Consider the following 12,915-nt stretch of genomic DNA (forward strand, 5'->3'; position numbering starts at 1 on the left):
TGATTTTCTGTATGGTGCTCTCTATTTAAGTTGAAACTGGGTATTTTCTTGTGTTTTTATTTTCCTGGTACACACAAACTGAACTGGTACATTATAGTAAAAGTGGCCTGCTAAATGAAAGATAGCTTGCCAACAGTTACTGTATTTTTACAGCTCTAGTATCCAGTAACGGATTTTCGGTGTTCCTACATGGCTTTGGAGACCTCCAAACAGAGGAACAGGTTCACACTCACAGTACACACACACTCAACATTGCCACCTAGAGGTGATAGTGTGTGTAAACTGAGTGTGAACCTGTTCCTCTGTTTGGAGGTCTCCAAAGCCATGTAGGAGCACAGAAAATCAGATACTGGATACTGGAGTTGCAAAAATCCAGCAACTTTGCCCAAATGCCATTGTTTTCCAGAAATCCTGGTTGGAATCAGGAAGGAATAACAGGATATCTGTAATCCTCCAACCAGGATTTCTGGAAAACCTGTGAATTTTGAAAAATTTACTGGAGTTTTTGCCACCCTACTTGATACAAATTACATGACATCTTTTAAAATATTTAAGGTACCCCCATGTTTAATAAAAGCACAAATAAACACGTTACATTTAATTTTTGTTACTCATTTTCAAATGTACTCATGTAAAAAGTAGGCTATTAGCCTTGAGTACATTTTTTTTAAGCAAAGTAGTAAAGAAAAGTAGATTGTCACGTTTAACAACTAGTAAAGAACACTCAATGTTCTGACAAGTATAATTAAGTAAACATTCACGTTTAACAACTAGTATACTATGTTCACATTTAACAACTAGTACATAACTCAATATTCAAAATATATACATACATACATATATATACACTGAACAAAAAAATAAATGCAACATGCAACAATTTCAAAGATTTTACTGAGTTACAGTTCATACGAGGATATCAGTCAATTGAAATCAATTCATTAGGCCCTAATCTATGGATTTCACATTACTGGGGAGGAGCACAGCCATGAACATTCTATTAAATGGTAACAGCTCTGTTGGGCATTCCTGCAGTCAGCATGCCAATTGCACGCTCTCTCAAAACCTGCAACATTGTGTTGTGTGACAAAACTGTATATTTTAGAGGCCTTTTATTCTCCCCAGCAAAATGTGCACCTGTGTAATGATTATGCTATTTCATTAGCTTATTGATGTGCCACACCTGTCAGGTGGCTGGATTATCTTGGCAAATGAGAAATGCGCACTAACAGGGATGTAAACAAATCTATGCACAAAATTTGAGAGAAATAAGCGTGTTGTGTTTATGGAACATTTCTGGGATTTTATTTCAGCTCAAGAAAAATGGGACCAACACGTTACATGTTGCATTTATATTTTGGTTGAGTATAATAATGTCACGCAGACAAACATTTTTCAAACATAAATCTCTGTTTAAATCTCAGTGCGCACGGCCTTTTGATTACTTTTAAACAGCTTAACAAACACAACCAAGAATACACCTCTAATACATAATCTGTGAGAAAAATCCCATTCCTTTTTCATTCAGGGAATATTTTGTCCTGTGTGCATATTTTGCTGTTGTAACGCAAAAGGAGAACTTGCTCAAACTGATCATCAGTCAGACCATTCCTTTGGGGGGTGAGAATGTTCCCATTATGACTGAAGAGGCGCTCCACAGGAGCACTTGAGGGTAGGATGGTGTTGAATTTGAGGAACAGATTTCTCACTCTTGGGAAGTATTTCAGGCAGCTGAGATTTTTGCTGGTTCCCTCTAGGTACCTCCGGACTTCCTCTTCTGTGTCACTGTTGCCGGTCCCAGGTCCGAAACTGAAGAATTCATCTTCTGACTGCATGTCGTCGCTGCCGATTGGTGCACCATCAGTCAGCTCCATTGGGGTCGCCTCAGCTACTAGCATCAAATGCATGTCTTCTCTCTCAGCTTCTGGTAGCCACCACAAACGAAATTGTGGAGTAGTTGCTGTTGCCATTTTTGCATCCAGACTAGCAAACAGCTGTTTGAAGCGGGAATCTATTGCTTCTAGAACAGGGTTGATTACGTCAAAGAGATAGAGTGTAAGAGTTTTCTTCTCACATAGCTTTTTCTTCAATGTGAGTACCGTTGGTATGACCAGTCCAAGAAAACATTTTTGCTCTCCTTGGAAGAGGTCCAACGCAAAAGCAAGTGGCTTGAAGACATCTACGTATTCTTTTAAAAATGCTATCTCGTAAGATAGCAGTCTTGGGACCCCCAGGCTGTCACAAACATCCATTAGTTTTGTTTCAGGGAGAGAAACCATCTTTTCCACTGCACAGTATTCAGAATTCCAGCGACTCTCACAAGGAGCAGTCAATTTCATTTTCTCTATGTCCTCCACTGCTGCTATAGTCAATGGGGATTGGTGGACTCTGTTCCATACTACAGAACACTTGGCCATTGAGCTGTAGTACACTTGGGCAGTTTCTCCCTGTGATAGAGCTTGCGCTAGGTCATGGGAGGCAATCAGATTCAATGCGTGTGATGCACATTTCTGGTGCGGCAGCAGAAAGAGGTGCATGGCCTCATCTGCTCCATCAAGAATGGTGCCCACGTCCTCAAATTCAACATTGTCATCTTCATCATTTTCATTGTCCCCCTTTGAAAACTCTTTAAAGACTTTGACGAAGTTGCTCCCATTATCAGTGACAGTAGCCTGAAGTTTGTTTTCAATATTGTAGGCCACATGAATCTCGTTTATCTTCGCTGCAATTGTATCAAATGTATGTGCGCCCCGTATTCTGGCACAGGCAAGTGCAGCAGACTTCCTCTCCAGCTCATTCTTCTCAATCCAATGACATGTCATCCCAATGTAGCTTCTGTTGTGGGCTGTCCAGATATCCGCTGTAGTGCACACTGATTGTACACTGTCCAGATTTTCCTTTAGTTTATCCTTCATTTTGGAGAATGCCATCTCAATTCTATTGATAAATGTATTTCGGGTCATGGACATCTTCCCTCCACTTAAACCCTCAATCAGCTTCCTGAACGCAGGCTGTTCCAAGACAGACAGCGATTGGACATCATCCACCATGAAGTTGAAGACCAGGGCGTTCACTTTTGGCTGTGATGTCATTTGATGGACTAGGCTTTCCATCTTGGATTTCTTGTACTTTGGCTCCTTAGGAGAATCTGAGGTGGTTGGTCCATTTGGTCCATTCATCTCAACTTTAGGGGACTTTAAATACATGCTGGGATGCTTTCTCTGAAATACAAAAATAAAATGCATTAATACAGAAGCATACATATCAGAACATCTGTTATATTTGTAATGCCCAAAATATTTGCCCAACCTATTTATTGCAATATACACAGAGCCCATCCTTGTGCAATTGCTTCTGCAGGTAAAAACACACATACACACTGACCACCAGTAGAATCCCGTTTACCCATATGATATACTTCTCATGCATCTCAAGTCTTAAGTGGCATCCTCAGTCCTCTCCAGCTTTACTTATAGGACGAGACAGGCTATGTGAAACTATCAAGATCCCTTTACTTTCACTCTTTTCTTTCTTTATTTGTATGCAAAACACAATCTTAACCAAGTCACAAAATATATCAGTCAGTCAGCAAATGAACAAATGTGATGCTCTTGGACATGGCTACTCTATTGAGAAGCGCACCCCTTCCCAAATGTCTTTGTGGTTGCTGTCTTTTTGTTGTTATTTTTCAGTAGGTGAAAATGACAACGCATTGCAATGCTTAAGAATGTTCGAATTACATTTCCAATATACTTTTTTGTCTGATCGTGTTATTGTATATGGGGGGTATGTCGACGCATGAGGGAACCAATGAAATGTCTGTATTATGGGCTGGACGAAATACACCGCCACCCAATCAAAACACAGCGAAGCCTTCATTCTTTATTGGGAAAGAGATGGTAGCAGAGTAGTAGCTAGGCCACAGCTGGTATATAAAGTTGATACGGGCTTTGGTTACATTTTTTATAAACTATCTGCATTTTTAACACGCCATACAACATGTTAATTGAAAGCATTTACTAACCTCTAAATGTTTCTTCAGATTTGATGTCGAGTTCTTGGAGGTAGACAGCATGCGGATTTTGGGTTTGCATAGAACACATTGAACGATTATATTCTTGTCTTTTACTTCCTTGAAAATAAAATGTTGTCGATATCGCCAGACGTGGAACGATGTGGCAAGAGTACCGGTATCCATACTGGTATCCATTTTTTAACAATTTATCCGTACAATGTGTTGCATTTAGAGCGAGACAGCAATTTGTGGAAACAGACAAAGCACACTGCGGTAGTCTGATTACGTAACCACGTAATCCGGATTACTTGTAATGCGTTACTACCATTGGTTACTTTCTACCGAAGTAACCCAGCCCCCTGTATGTTTGTGGCTTTGTTCCAAATGGTCTTTATTACAGTCGTGTGTATGATCACAATTTAGGAGATGATATTGATGTGGCACCTGGGTATAATTACTTCCCCAATAGTGAGTTTTTTCTAGAAGGGATACATATTTTGTCAAATATAACTTTTCGTTTTATTTTTTTTATTTATCTAGGCAAGTCAAGAAGAACAAATCAGGGAACAGTGGGTTAACTGCCTTGTTTAGGGGCAGGATGACAGATTTTTTACCTTGTCTGCTCATGGATTTGATCCAGCAACCTTTCAGTTACTGGCCCAACACTCTAACCACTAGGCTACCTGCCACCCCAAAGGCTGTAGGTTTAAGAGAATTTATGCAGCAGGTTCAAATCAAATGTTATTTTATTTGTCACATACACATGTTTAGCAGATGTTATTGTGGGTGTAGAAAAATGCTTGTGTTTCTAGCTCTGACCGTGCAGTAATATCTAACAATTCACAAAAATGCACATACTATACACAACCTAAAAGAATGGAATTAAGGAATATATAAATATTAGGATGAACAATGTTGGAGTGGCAGACTAAAATACAGTAGAATAGAATACAGTATATACATATGAGATGAGTAAAGCAAAAATATGAAAACATTAAAGTGGCCAGTGATTTCAAGTCTATGTATATGAGGCAGTAGCCTCCAAAGTGAAGGGTTATGTAACTGGGTGGAAGCCACCTAGTGATGGCTATTTAACAGTCTGATGGCCTTGAGATAGAAGCTGTTTTCAGTCTCTCGGACCCAGCTTTGATGCAACTGTACTGACCTCACCTTCTGGATGATAGTGGGGTGAACAAGCAGGGTGGTTGTTGTCCTTGATGATCTTTTTGGTCTTCCTGTGACATCGGGTGGTGTAGGTGTCCTGGAGGGCAGGTATTTTTCCCCTGGTGATGCATTGGGCAGACCGCACCATCCTCTGGAGAGCGCAGCGATTGAGGGCGGTGCAGTTGCCATACCAGGCGGTGATACAGCCCGACAGGATACTCTCAACTGTGCATCTGTAAAAGTTTGTGAGGGTTTTAGGTGCCAAGCCACATTTCTTCAGCCTCCTGAGGTTGAAGAGGCGTTGTTGCGCTTTCTTCACCACGTGTGTGTGGGTGGACCATTTCAGATCGTCAGTGATGTGTACGCCGAGGAACTTGAAGCTTTCCACTGCAGTCCCGTCGATGTGAATAGGGGCGTGCTCCCTCTGCTGTTTCCTGAAGTCCACAATCAGCTTCTTTGTTTTGTCGACATTGAGTGAGAGGTTATTTTCCTGGCACCAAACTCCCAGGGCCCTCACATCCTTTCTGTAGGCTGTCTTGTCATTGTTGGTAATCATGCCTATTACTGTTGTGTTGTCTGCAACTTGATGATTGAGTTGGAGGCGTGTGTGGCCATGCAGTCATGTGTGAACCGGGAGTACAGGACGGGGCTGAGCACGCACTGTTGTTGGGCCCCTGTGTTGAGGATCAGCGAAGTGGAGGTGTTGTTCCCTACCTTCACCACCTGGGGGAGACCCGTAAGGAAGTCCAGGACCCAGTTGCACAGTGCGGGGTTCAGACCCAGGGCCCCGATCTTAATGAGCTTGGAGGGTAGCTAAAGAGTTAGTAGAATAGTTAGGGTTAGCTAAAAGGCACACATTTGGGGGGGACAAAAACTGTATGACTCAATAGTCTGTCACCAATTACATTTCAAAGCAGGTATGGGCAACTCCAGTCCTCAGGGGCCTGATTGGTGTCACTCTTTTGCCCCAGCCCTAACTAACACACCTGATTCCAATAATCAACTAATCATGATCTTCACTTTAGAATGCAATTACTTTAATATGCTGCGTTTGGTAAGGATGAGGAAAAAGTGTGACATCTCTCCAGCCCCTGACGACTGGAGTTTCCCGTCCCTATTTTAAACTTTTGAAAATGGTCCAAAATAACTCAATGATTTTGATTACTTTAAACATCTTCTTCAGGACCGCTGGACTGATTGGCACCAAATTTGGTATCCATCATCTCTGTCCCTATGTCTTTAAACGCAACATTTTCCATGATTTTAAACTCAAACTATATGGCTACATTGAGCCAATGAGCATGCATTAATGTTTTTTCATGTCCAACAGCGCCACCATGCGGCATAACTGAACCATACTTTACAGGCTAGCTAGACTCGTATCCCTGAGCATGTGTTCCAATGTAATCACTGAATCGAACAGATTAAGGTATGTAAACATGTGCCCTTTATAGTGCCACTGTGTGGTTGATGTGCTTAAATATGTCTTCACAGTGTTTGGAACATGTGTACCAAGTTGTTACAATATGAATATCCGTGACTGATTTATATGCAATTATGTGCCAGACCACGCCCATGTGAATGCTTACTGGTCAATAGCGGCCATGTTGTCTTAGGTACTAGTCTGGAAAATGTTGTGTTGGGAGAACTTTGTACATAGATGCCACATATGAAGTTACATACAGATTGGTCATTCGGTGCCAGAGGAGAAGCTTTTTAAGTATTTTTCACAAAATAAAAATGGCGGAAAATCCATCATGGCAGACCTTATGGGTCCTTGAGGCAAATTTGTTCATTGTGAGGAGCGGGACCTACGTACCGAATTTCATGACTAGGTCAAACGGGGTAAGGGTCAAAGGTTGCATGTTAAATCGATTGTTATAGCACCACCATGTGGCCGATTGGCAAGACATTGCAGGGGAGGGTGTGGCCCTTGGACCTTTACCATCATACCAGGTTGCATCCTCCTAGGCCTTATAATCTCACAGGAATTTGCATTTTAATTTGGCTTTACAGAAGTAGAGAAATATTAATTAATGCTGCAAGCTCCGTTGCCGGGGTTCAGCTGTGCATCCACTGTGCCACCATCAGGAAAATGTTTACGGATTTCCCTATGACAAGTTACTTCTGTACTATTTATCACACTTGACAAATATCAGAACTCAAAATCAAACTGATCATGCAATATAATATGCTTTTGAGGTATTTTGGAACATTTTCAATGATATTGAGGACCGCTGGACTGATCAGCATCAAATTTGGTAGATAGCATTTACAGCATGTACCCATGTTTTTAAACGCAACATTTTCCAAGACTAGCTCAAACAATATGGCCACTATGAGCAAAGAGCTTGAAACCAAACTAAACCATGCGTTAAGAGGTTAGCATGTCCCTGAGCTTGTGTGCTAAATTTCATCACTCGGTCAAACAGATTAAGTGATATAAACATGTGCCAATTATAGCGCCACTGTGGGGTTGATCTGAATGTGCTTGCATAGGTTGAGTATAGTCTGGGAAAATGTTGCTTTCAGAGACCTTGGCCAATGCATGACATGTATCAAGTTACTTTTAGATTGGTCATTCGGTGCCAGAGTAGTAGAATTTTAAGTGCTCTTCACAAAATTCTAAATGGCAGGATATACAACATGGCGGACGTTATGGGCCCTTGAGGAAAAGGTGTTTCTTGTGAGGAAAGAGACCTATGTACTGAATTTCATGATCGTAGGTCACGTTGTGAGGGGCGTGAGCTTCCAAAGTTTGTATTTTAATCGCTTGTTATAGTGTCACCATCTGGCCAATTGGCGTGGGATTGCAAGAGAGGGTGTGGCACACGGGACTTTACCATCATGTTAAGTTGCACCTTTGTAGGCATTATCATCTCACGGAAGTATACATTATAATAATGAACTGGAATAATAAAAATAGGTCTTTAGCAGCCTATGCTTGCTGAACCCCTAATAATAATAAAACGCTAACAAATACAATAGGGTTTCACCAGCTTAGCTGCTGAACCCCTAACTAGGGAAGCGTGACTGACTAGTTGTGACAGCACACCACACCACACTTGATCCACAGGAGTCCGGCTAGGACGTGCTTGTGTCCTCGCCAAAGACTCCATCTGTTTGTGCATGACTGTTAGCCCTATGAGGAGTATCCGTTATTCACTATGCTAATGCTCTCCACACTTGCCAATGCCCTGCCACCATGCCAACTCTGGTGGTGAGAGCTATATTTACAAACAGCTGTCATGATATTGGTTCAATGAAGAACACAAGAGTGAATATTGATACTCTGTAACCTAATGTAACATGCATAAAACAAAAATAATAATCTAATTCACATAGTACTTCGAAAGACTTCTAAAGAGCTAATGTAAACATTAATTTTAATATGACTTTTAAAAATCTTCATAAGAAGTATGCACTCTGCAAAACACATACATGCCAATAGGGAATATAATCCTTCACAAGAAAAACAGGTTAAACAAAACAGGAAACCATGGGGCTGGCCAGATTGACAGGTAAAAATACCAGAGATCCAAATGTCAATCGAATGTTGTATTCAGGTCTTGCCATGTTTTAAGGGCTACAGGATTTACTTACTTTATTACTTTTAAAAGTGAAAATGAAAAAGATACAAATTGATTGCAGATACTGCTCATCATCAACTCTGGTATCTGAACAAAAATAGTCTCAATCCTCCATCCTACAGGACAAGTTACACATAAACTGGACACGGCATGAGACAATTCACATACCCACAGCTGTCAATGTTCATTACGTCTTTCTGTTTCACTCCATCTTTCATCTATAACTGCCTCTCTTAGACGTGAAATCCTATCTCTTTCTCAGTCGCACCGTCTTACCACCGTATCACTCTTTCACTCCATATTTCCCTCTGTCCTCCTCTCCCTCCTGCTGACTGTCTCCCTATAAGGAAAAAACCAAGAAGCCGGAGGAGGTGTAATACTTCCAGCCACCCATCAGGTTTCCCCTCTTCAGTTTGAGGTAGGTCTGGTCTCCCTTCTCCATGATCACCAGGCCTGCGTTGGTGGCTGCCTCCCGCGTCACATTCTGGTCCCCAGTGAAGGCTGAGATCATTGGCCACCCATTCACCATCAAACTAACCTGGGGAAGAAGAACCACAGAGTCTCAATGCCAAATAACTAACCGTATGTGAGACGTGTGATTGCTACATATGATGTATGCGTGGTGTGTATCTCACTTGGATAGTTTGTTATAGGCCTTCACAACATGGCAGTTAAAGCTGTAGACTCCCCTCCTGGGGGCTAGGAAGACACTGCTCTCCTGGTCAAAGTGATTTCCCACATTCACCAGGATCTGAGGTAAGAAGAGAAAGGGAGATAATTAATACAGGAGAATAAGAGAGATGGGGAGTGGTGGTATAGAAATCATCCTGAAGAAGGCACAGTGATGCCGAAACGTTGGTGATTTACCCAATAATTTACTGGGAGTTTATAAACTCAGCAAAAAAAGAAACGTCCCCTCACTGTCAACTGTGTTTATTTTCAGCAAACTTAACATGTGTAAATATTTGTATGAACATAACAAGATTCAACAATTGAGACTTAAACTGAACAAGTTCCACAGACATGTGACTAACATAAATTGAATAATGTGTCCCTGAACAAAGGGGGGGGGTCAAAATCAAAAGTAACAATCAGTATCTGGTGTGGCCACCAGCTGCATTAAGTACTGCAGTGCATCTCCTCCTCATAGACTTCACCAGATTTGCCAGTTCTTGCTATGAGATGTTACCCCACTCTTCCACCAAGGCACCTGCAAGTTACCGGATATTTCTGGGGGGGGATGGCCTTAGCCCTCACCCTCCGATCCAACAGGTCCCAGACGTGCTCAATGGGATTGAGATCCGGGCTCTACGCTGGCCATGGCAGAACACTGACATTCCTGTCTTGCAGGAAATCCTGCACAGAACGAGCAGTAGGGCTGGTGGCATTGTCAAGTTGGAGGGTCATGTCAGGATGAGCCAGCAGATAGGGTACCACGAGGGAGGAAGATGTCTTCCTGTAACACACATCGTTGAGATTGCCTGCAATGACAACAAGCTCCATCTGCAAATGCTGTGACACACCGCCCCAGACCATGATGGACACTCCCCCTCCAAATCGATCCCGCTCCAGAGTACAAGCCTCGGTGTAACGCTCATTCCTTCGACGATAAACCATCACCCCTGGTGAGACAAAACCGTGACTTGTCAGTGAAGAGCACTTTTTGCCAGTCCTGTCTGGTCCAGCGACGGTGGGTTTGTGCCCATAGGCGACATTGTTGCCGGTGATGTCTGGTGAGGACCTGCCTTGCAACAAGCCTACAAGCCCTCAGTCCAGCCTCTCTCGGCCTATTGCGGACAGTCTGAGCACTGATGGAGGGATTGTGCGTTCCTGGTGTAACTCGGGCAGTTGTTGTTGCCATCCTGTACCTGTCCCGCAGGTGTGATGTTCGGATGTACCAATCCTGTGCAGGTGTTGTTCACGTGGTCTGCCACTGTGAGGATGATCAGCTGTCCGTCCTGTCTCCCTGTAGCGCTGTCTTAGGAGTCTCACAGTACGAACATTGAAATTTATTTTCCTGGCCACATCTGCAGTCCTCATACCTCCTTGCAGCATGCCTAAGGGACCTTCATGCGGATGAGCAGGAACCCTGGGTCTGTAAAGGTCTCTTTAGTGTCCAAAGTTTTCATAACTGTGACCTTAATTGCCTACGGTTTGTAAGCTGTTAGTGTCTTAACGAACGTTCTACAGGTGTTCATTAATTGTTTATGGTTCATTGAACAAGCATGGGAAACAGTATTTAAACCCTTTACAATGAAGATCTGTGAAGTTATTTGGATTTTTACAAATTATCTTTGAAAGACAGGGTCCTGAAAGAGATGTTTCCTTTTCCTGAGTTTATATAGTGTGCGACTCTTTATTTTATAGCTTATAGTTTATTCGCCGTTAGTCAGCACCTCTACATAGAATTATTCTATCTGGGTGTGCGCCAGCTCATGTTTTTTATAAGGTATAGAAATCAATCATTCATCAATGATCAATCATAGAGAAATCAATCAACATCCAAAGGGAATTCATTAATCAGAATCAGAACGCATGAGTCAACTTCACCTGCTGATGTGATACTTTATATGGTCAGTGTTTCTTTGCATTTGTTCACCTGGTCGAAGTAGATGATCATGGTGGGGTTGCTCATGGCTGTGGGCTCATGGTTGGTCTGGCCGGTGGCAGAGAAGGCCACCCGGCCCGTGCCTGAGCGTACTGACATTCCCAGGGCATTTCCAGCTGGCTCAGAGTTGGGAGTGGAGTCACAGATTACCAAACACTTCCCTTTTAGGACAATAGGCTCTGTGTCATTCTGGGCCTGAGCCCCTAGAGGCCCCCATAGGAGCAGCAGCACTGTGGGCTCGAAGTTGGAAGGATGAACCAGCCTGGGATACATGCTTTTAATTGGCTGTTTTGAATGTAATTCTGTGATTGATTCAATTATGGAGGAATGTTACGTAGAGACATAGATACACATGCTCAAGCAAAAGAGGTGTACGACTTATAAATCAATAGATATTCTGTCCTTTGCTGGTTGAACTTGGTCGAACACCCTGATCTAAGACAGCAGTCTCTTATCCCACCTAGTGTAGACCCTAAATAGGAATTCTTCCAGTAATAGAAACAGAGGTGAGTCAACAGGTAGGACTGACAACCAGGTTTTGTGGTTATTAGTGTTCAGCAGCAGGAGCCAAATTCAGAACACATGCAGTCGCTTGCTCTATTTCCCACCCACACTATCTGTCTGTCTGTCTGTCCTTCCCTACCTCTCTCTCTCACTCACTCAGTTCTCACCGATGTCTCTCCTGTGGATTATGTGCTTGTTTGCAACTGCGGCAGTAGGGGGAAGGATGGCAAGGACAAATAGACATTTGGGTGTGTTCCAATCTACTTCATCATTGCACAAGACCTGAGGGAGAGAATGAAAAAGGGAGGGAGGGATAAATTGAGAAAGGTAAAGATAGGGCACCTGTGAGGAATCTTGGCATTGGCTACCAGAAAAGCTTATGAAGAGGAGGTTGAAGAGGAGAATATTGTTAGTAGGGGAGCAGGGGAGGATGTACAATCCAGGAGATAGTGAGAAAGAAAGAGGGAGTGAGGGAGCAACGCCCTCCTGACGTTCAACATGCCCCCCTCCTCCTCTCACTCACCATGTTATCACTTAGTGTCTCTGTCCTTCTCTTTCATTTACTCACTTAATTCCTCAGGTGTTTCTTTTCACAACTAAATATATGGTTACTGTATATCACACAGAGAAGATGGCACTTAATCCAGTATTGATAGTATACATATAGGTAAATGCCCAAATAAAGGAAACACTTGAGTAAATGAGGAATTCAAAAGTACATTGAAAGCAGGTGCTTCCACACAGGTGTGGAATTAACATCCCATCATGCTTAGGGTCATGTATAAAAATGCTGGGCAGGCCCAGGTGCCCATTATTTTGGCTACCATGGCGAGAAGAGATCTCAAGTGACTTTGAAAGAGGGGTGATTGTTGGTGCACGTTTTGCAGTGACTTTAGTGACGAAGACTGCTTAACTTGCTGATGTTTCACGATATGCCTTGGCCGTCTCAGTCACACAATCTTATGGGGAGAGTGTTACAGGAGATTCTGGAGCGGCCCCAGAGACAGCTTTTTCCACCACCATCAACAAAACAC

The 12,915-nt window shown here is 42.6% G+C and overlaps 2 protein-coding genes across 2 annotated transcripts; both read right to left on the bottom strand.

The window, feature by feature from the left end:
• Positions 1 to 875: 875 nt before the first annotated feature.
• Positions 876 to 4,321, bottom strand: zgc:161969 (uncharacterized protein LOC569044 homolog). Its single transcript, XM_029641926.2, has 2 exons — positions 4,025 to 4,321; positions 876 to 3,221 (listed from the first exon to the last, which is right to left on the bottom strand). Exons 1-2 carry the CDS (start codon positions 4,208 to 4,210, stop codon positions 1,521 to 1,523), a joined length of 1,887 nt encoding a protein of 628 aa, XP_029497786.2. The 5' UTR covers positions 4,211 to 4,321; the 3' UTR covers positions 876 to 1,520.
• Positions 4,322 to 8,676: 4,355 nt separating this feature from the next.
• LOC115113994 (cerebellin-1-like) lies at positions 8,677 to 11,650 on the bottom strand. The gene is made up of 3 exons (XM_065013571.1): positions 11,369 to 11,650; positions 9,406 to 9,520; positions 8,677 to 9,312 (listed from the first exon to the last, which is right to left on the bottom strand). The coding sequence occupies exons 1-3, from the start codon at positions 11,648 to 11,650 to the stop codon at positions 9,110 to 9,112; spliced, it is 600 nt and encodes a 199-aa protein (XP_064869643.1). The 3' UTR covers positions 8,677 to 9,109.
• Between the last annotated feature and the right edge of the window lie 1,265 nt (positions 11,651 to 12,915).

The sequence above is a fragment of the Oncorhynchus nerka genome, linkage group LG9b, assembly GCF_034236695.1.
Source record: "Oncorhynchus nerka isolate Pitt River linkage group LG9b, Oner_Uvic_2.0, whole genome shotgun sequence".
Lineage (NCBI taxonomy): Eukaryota > Metazoa > Chordata > Actinopteri > Salmoniformes > Salmonidae > Oncorhynchus > Oncorhynchus nerka.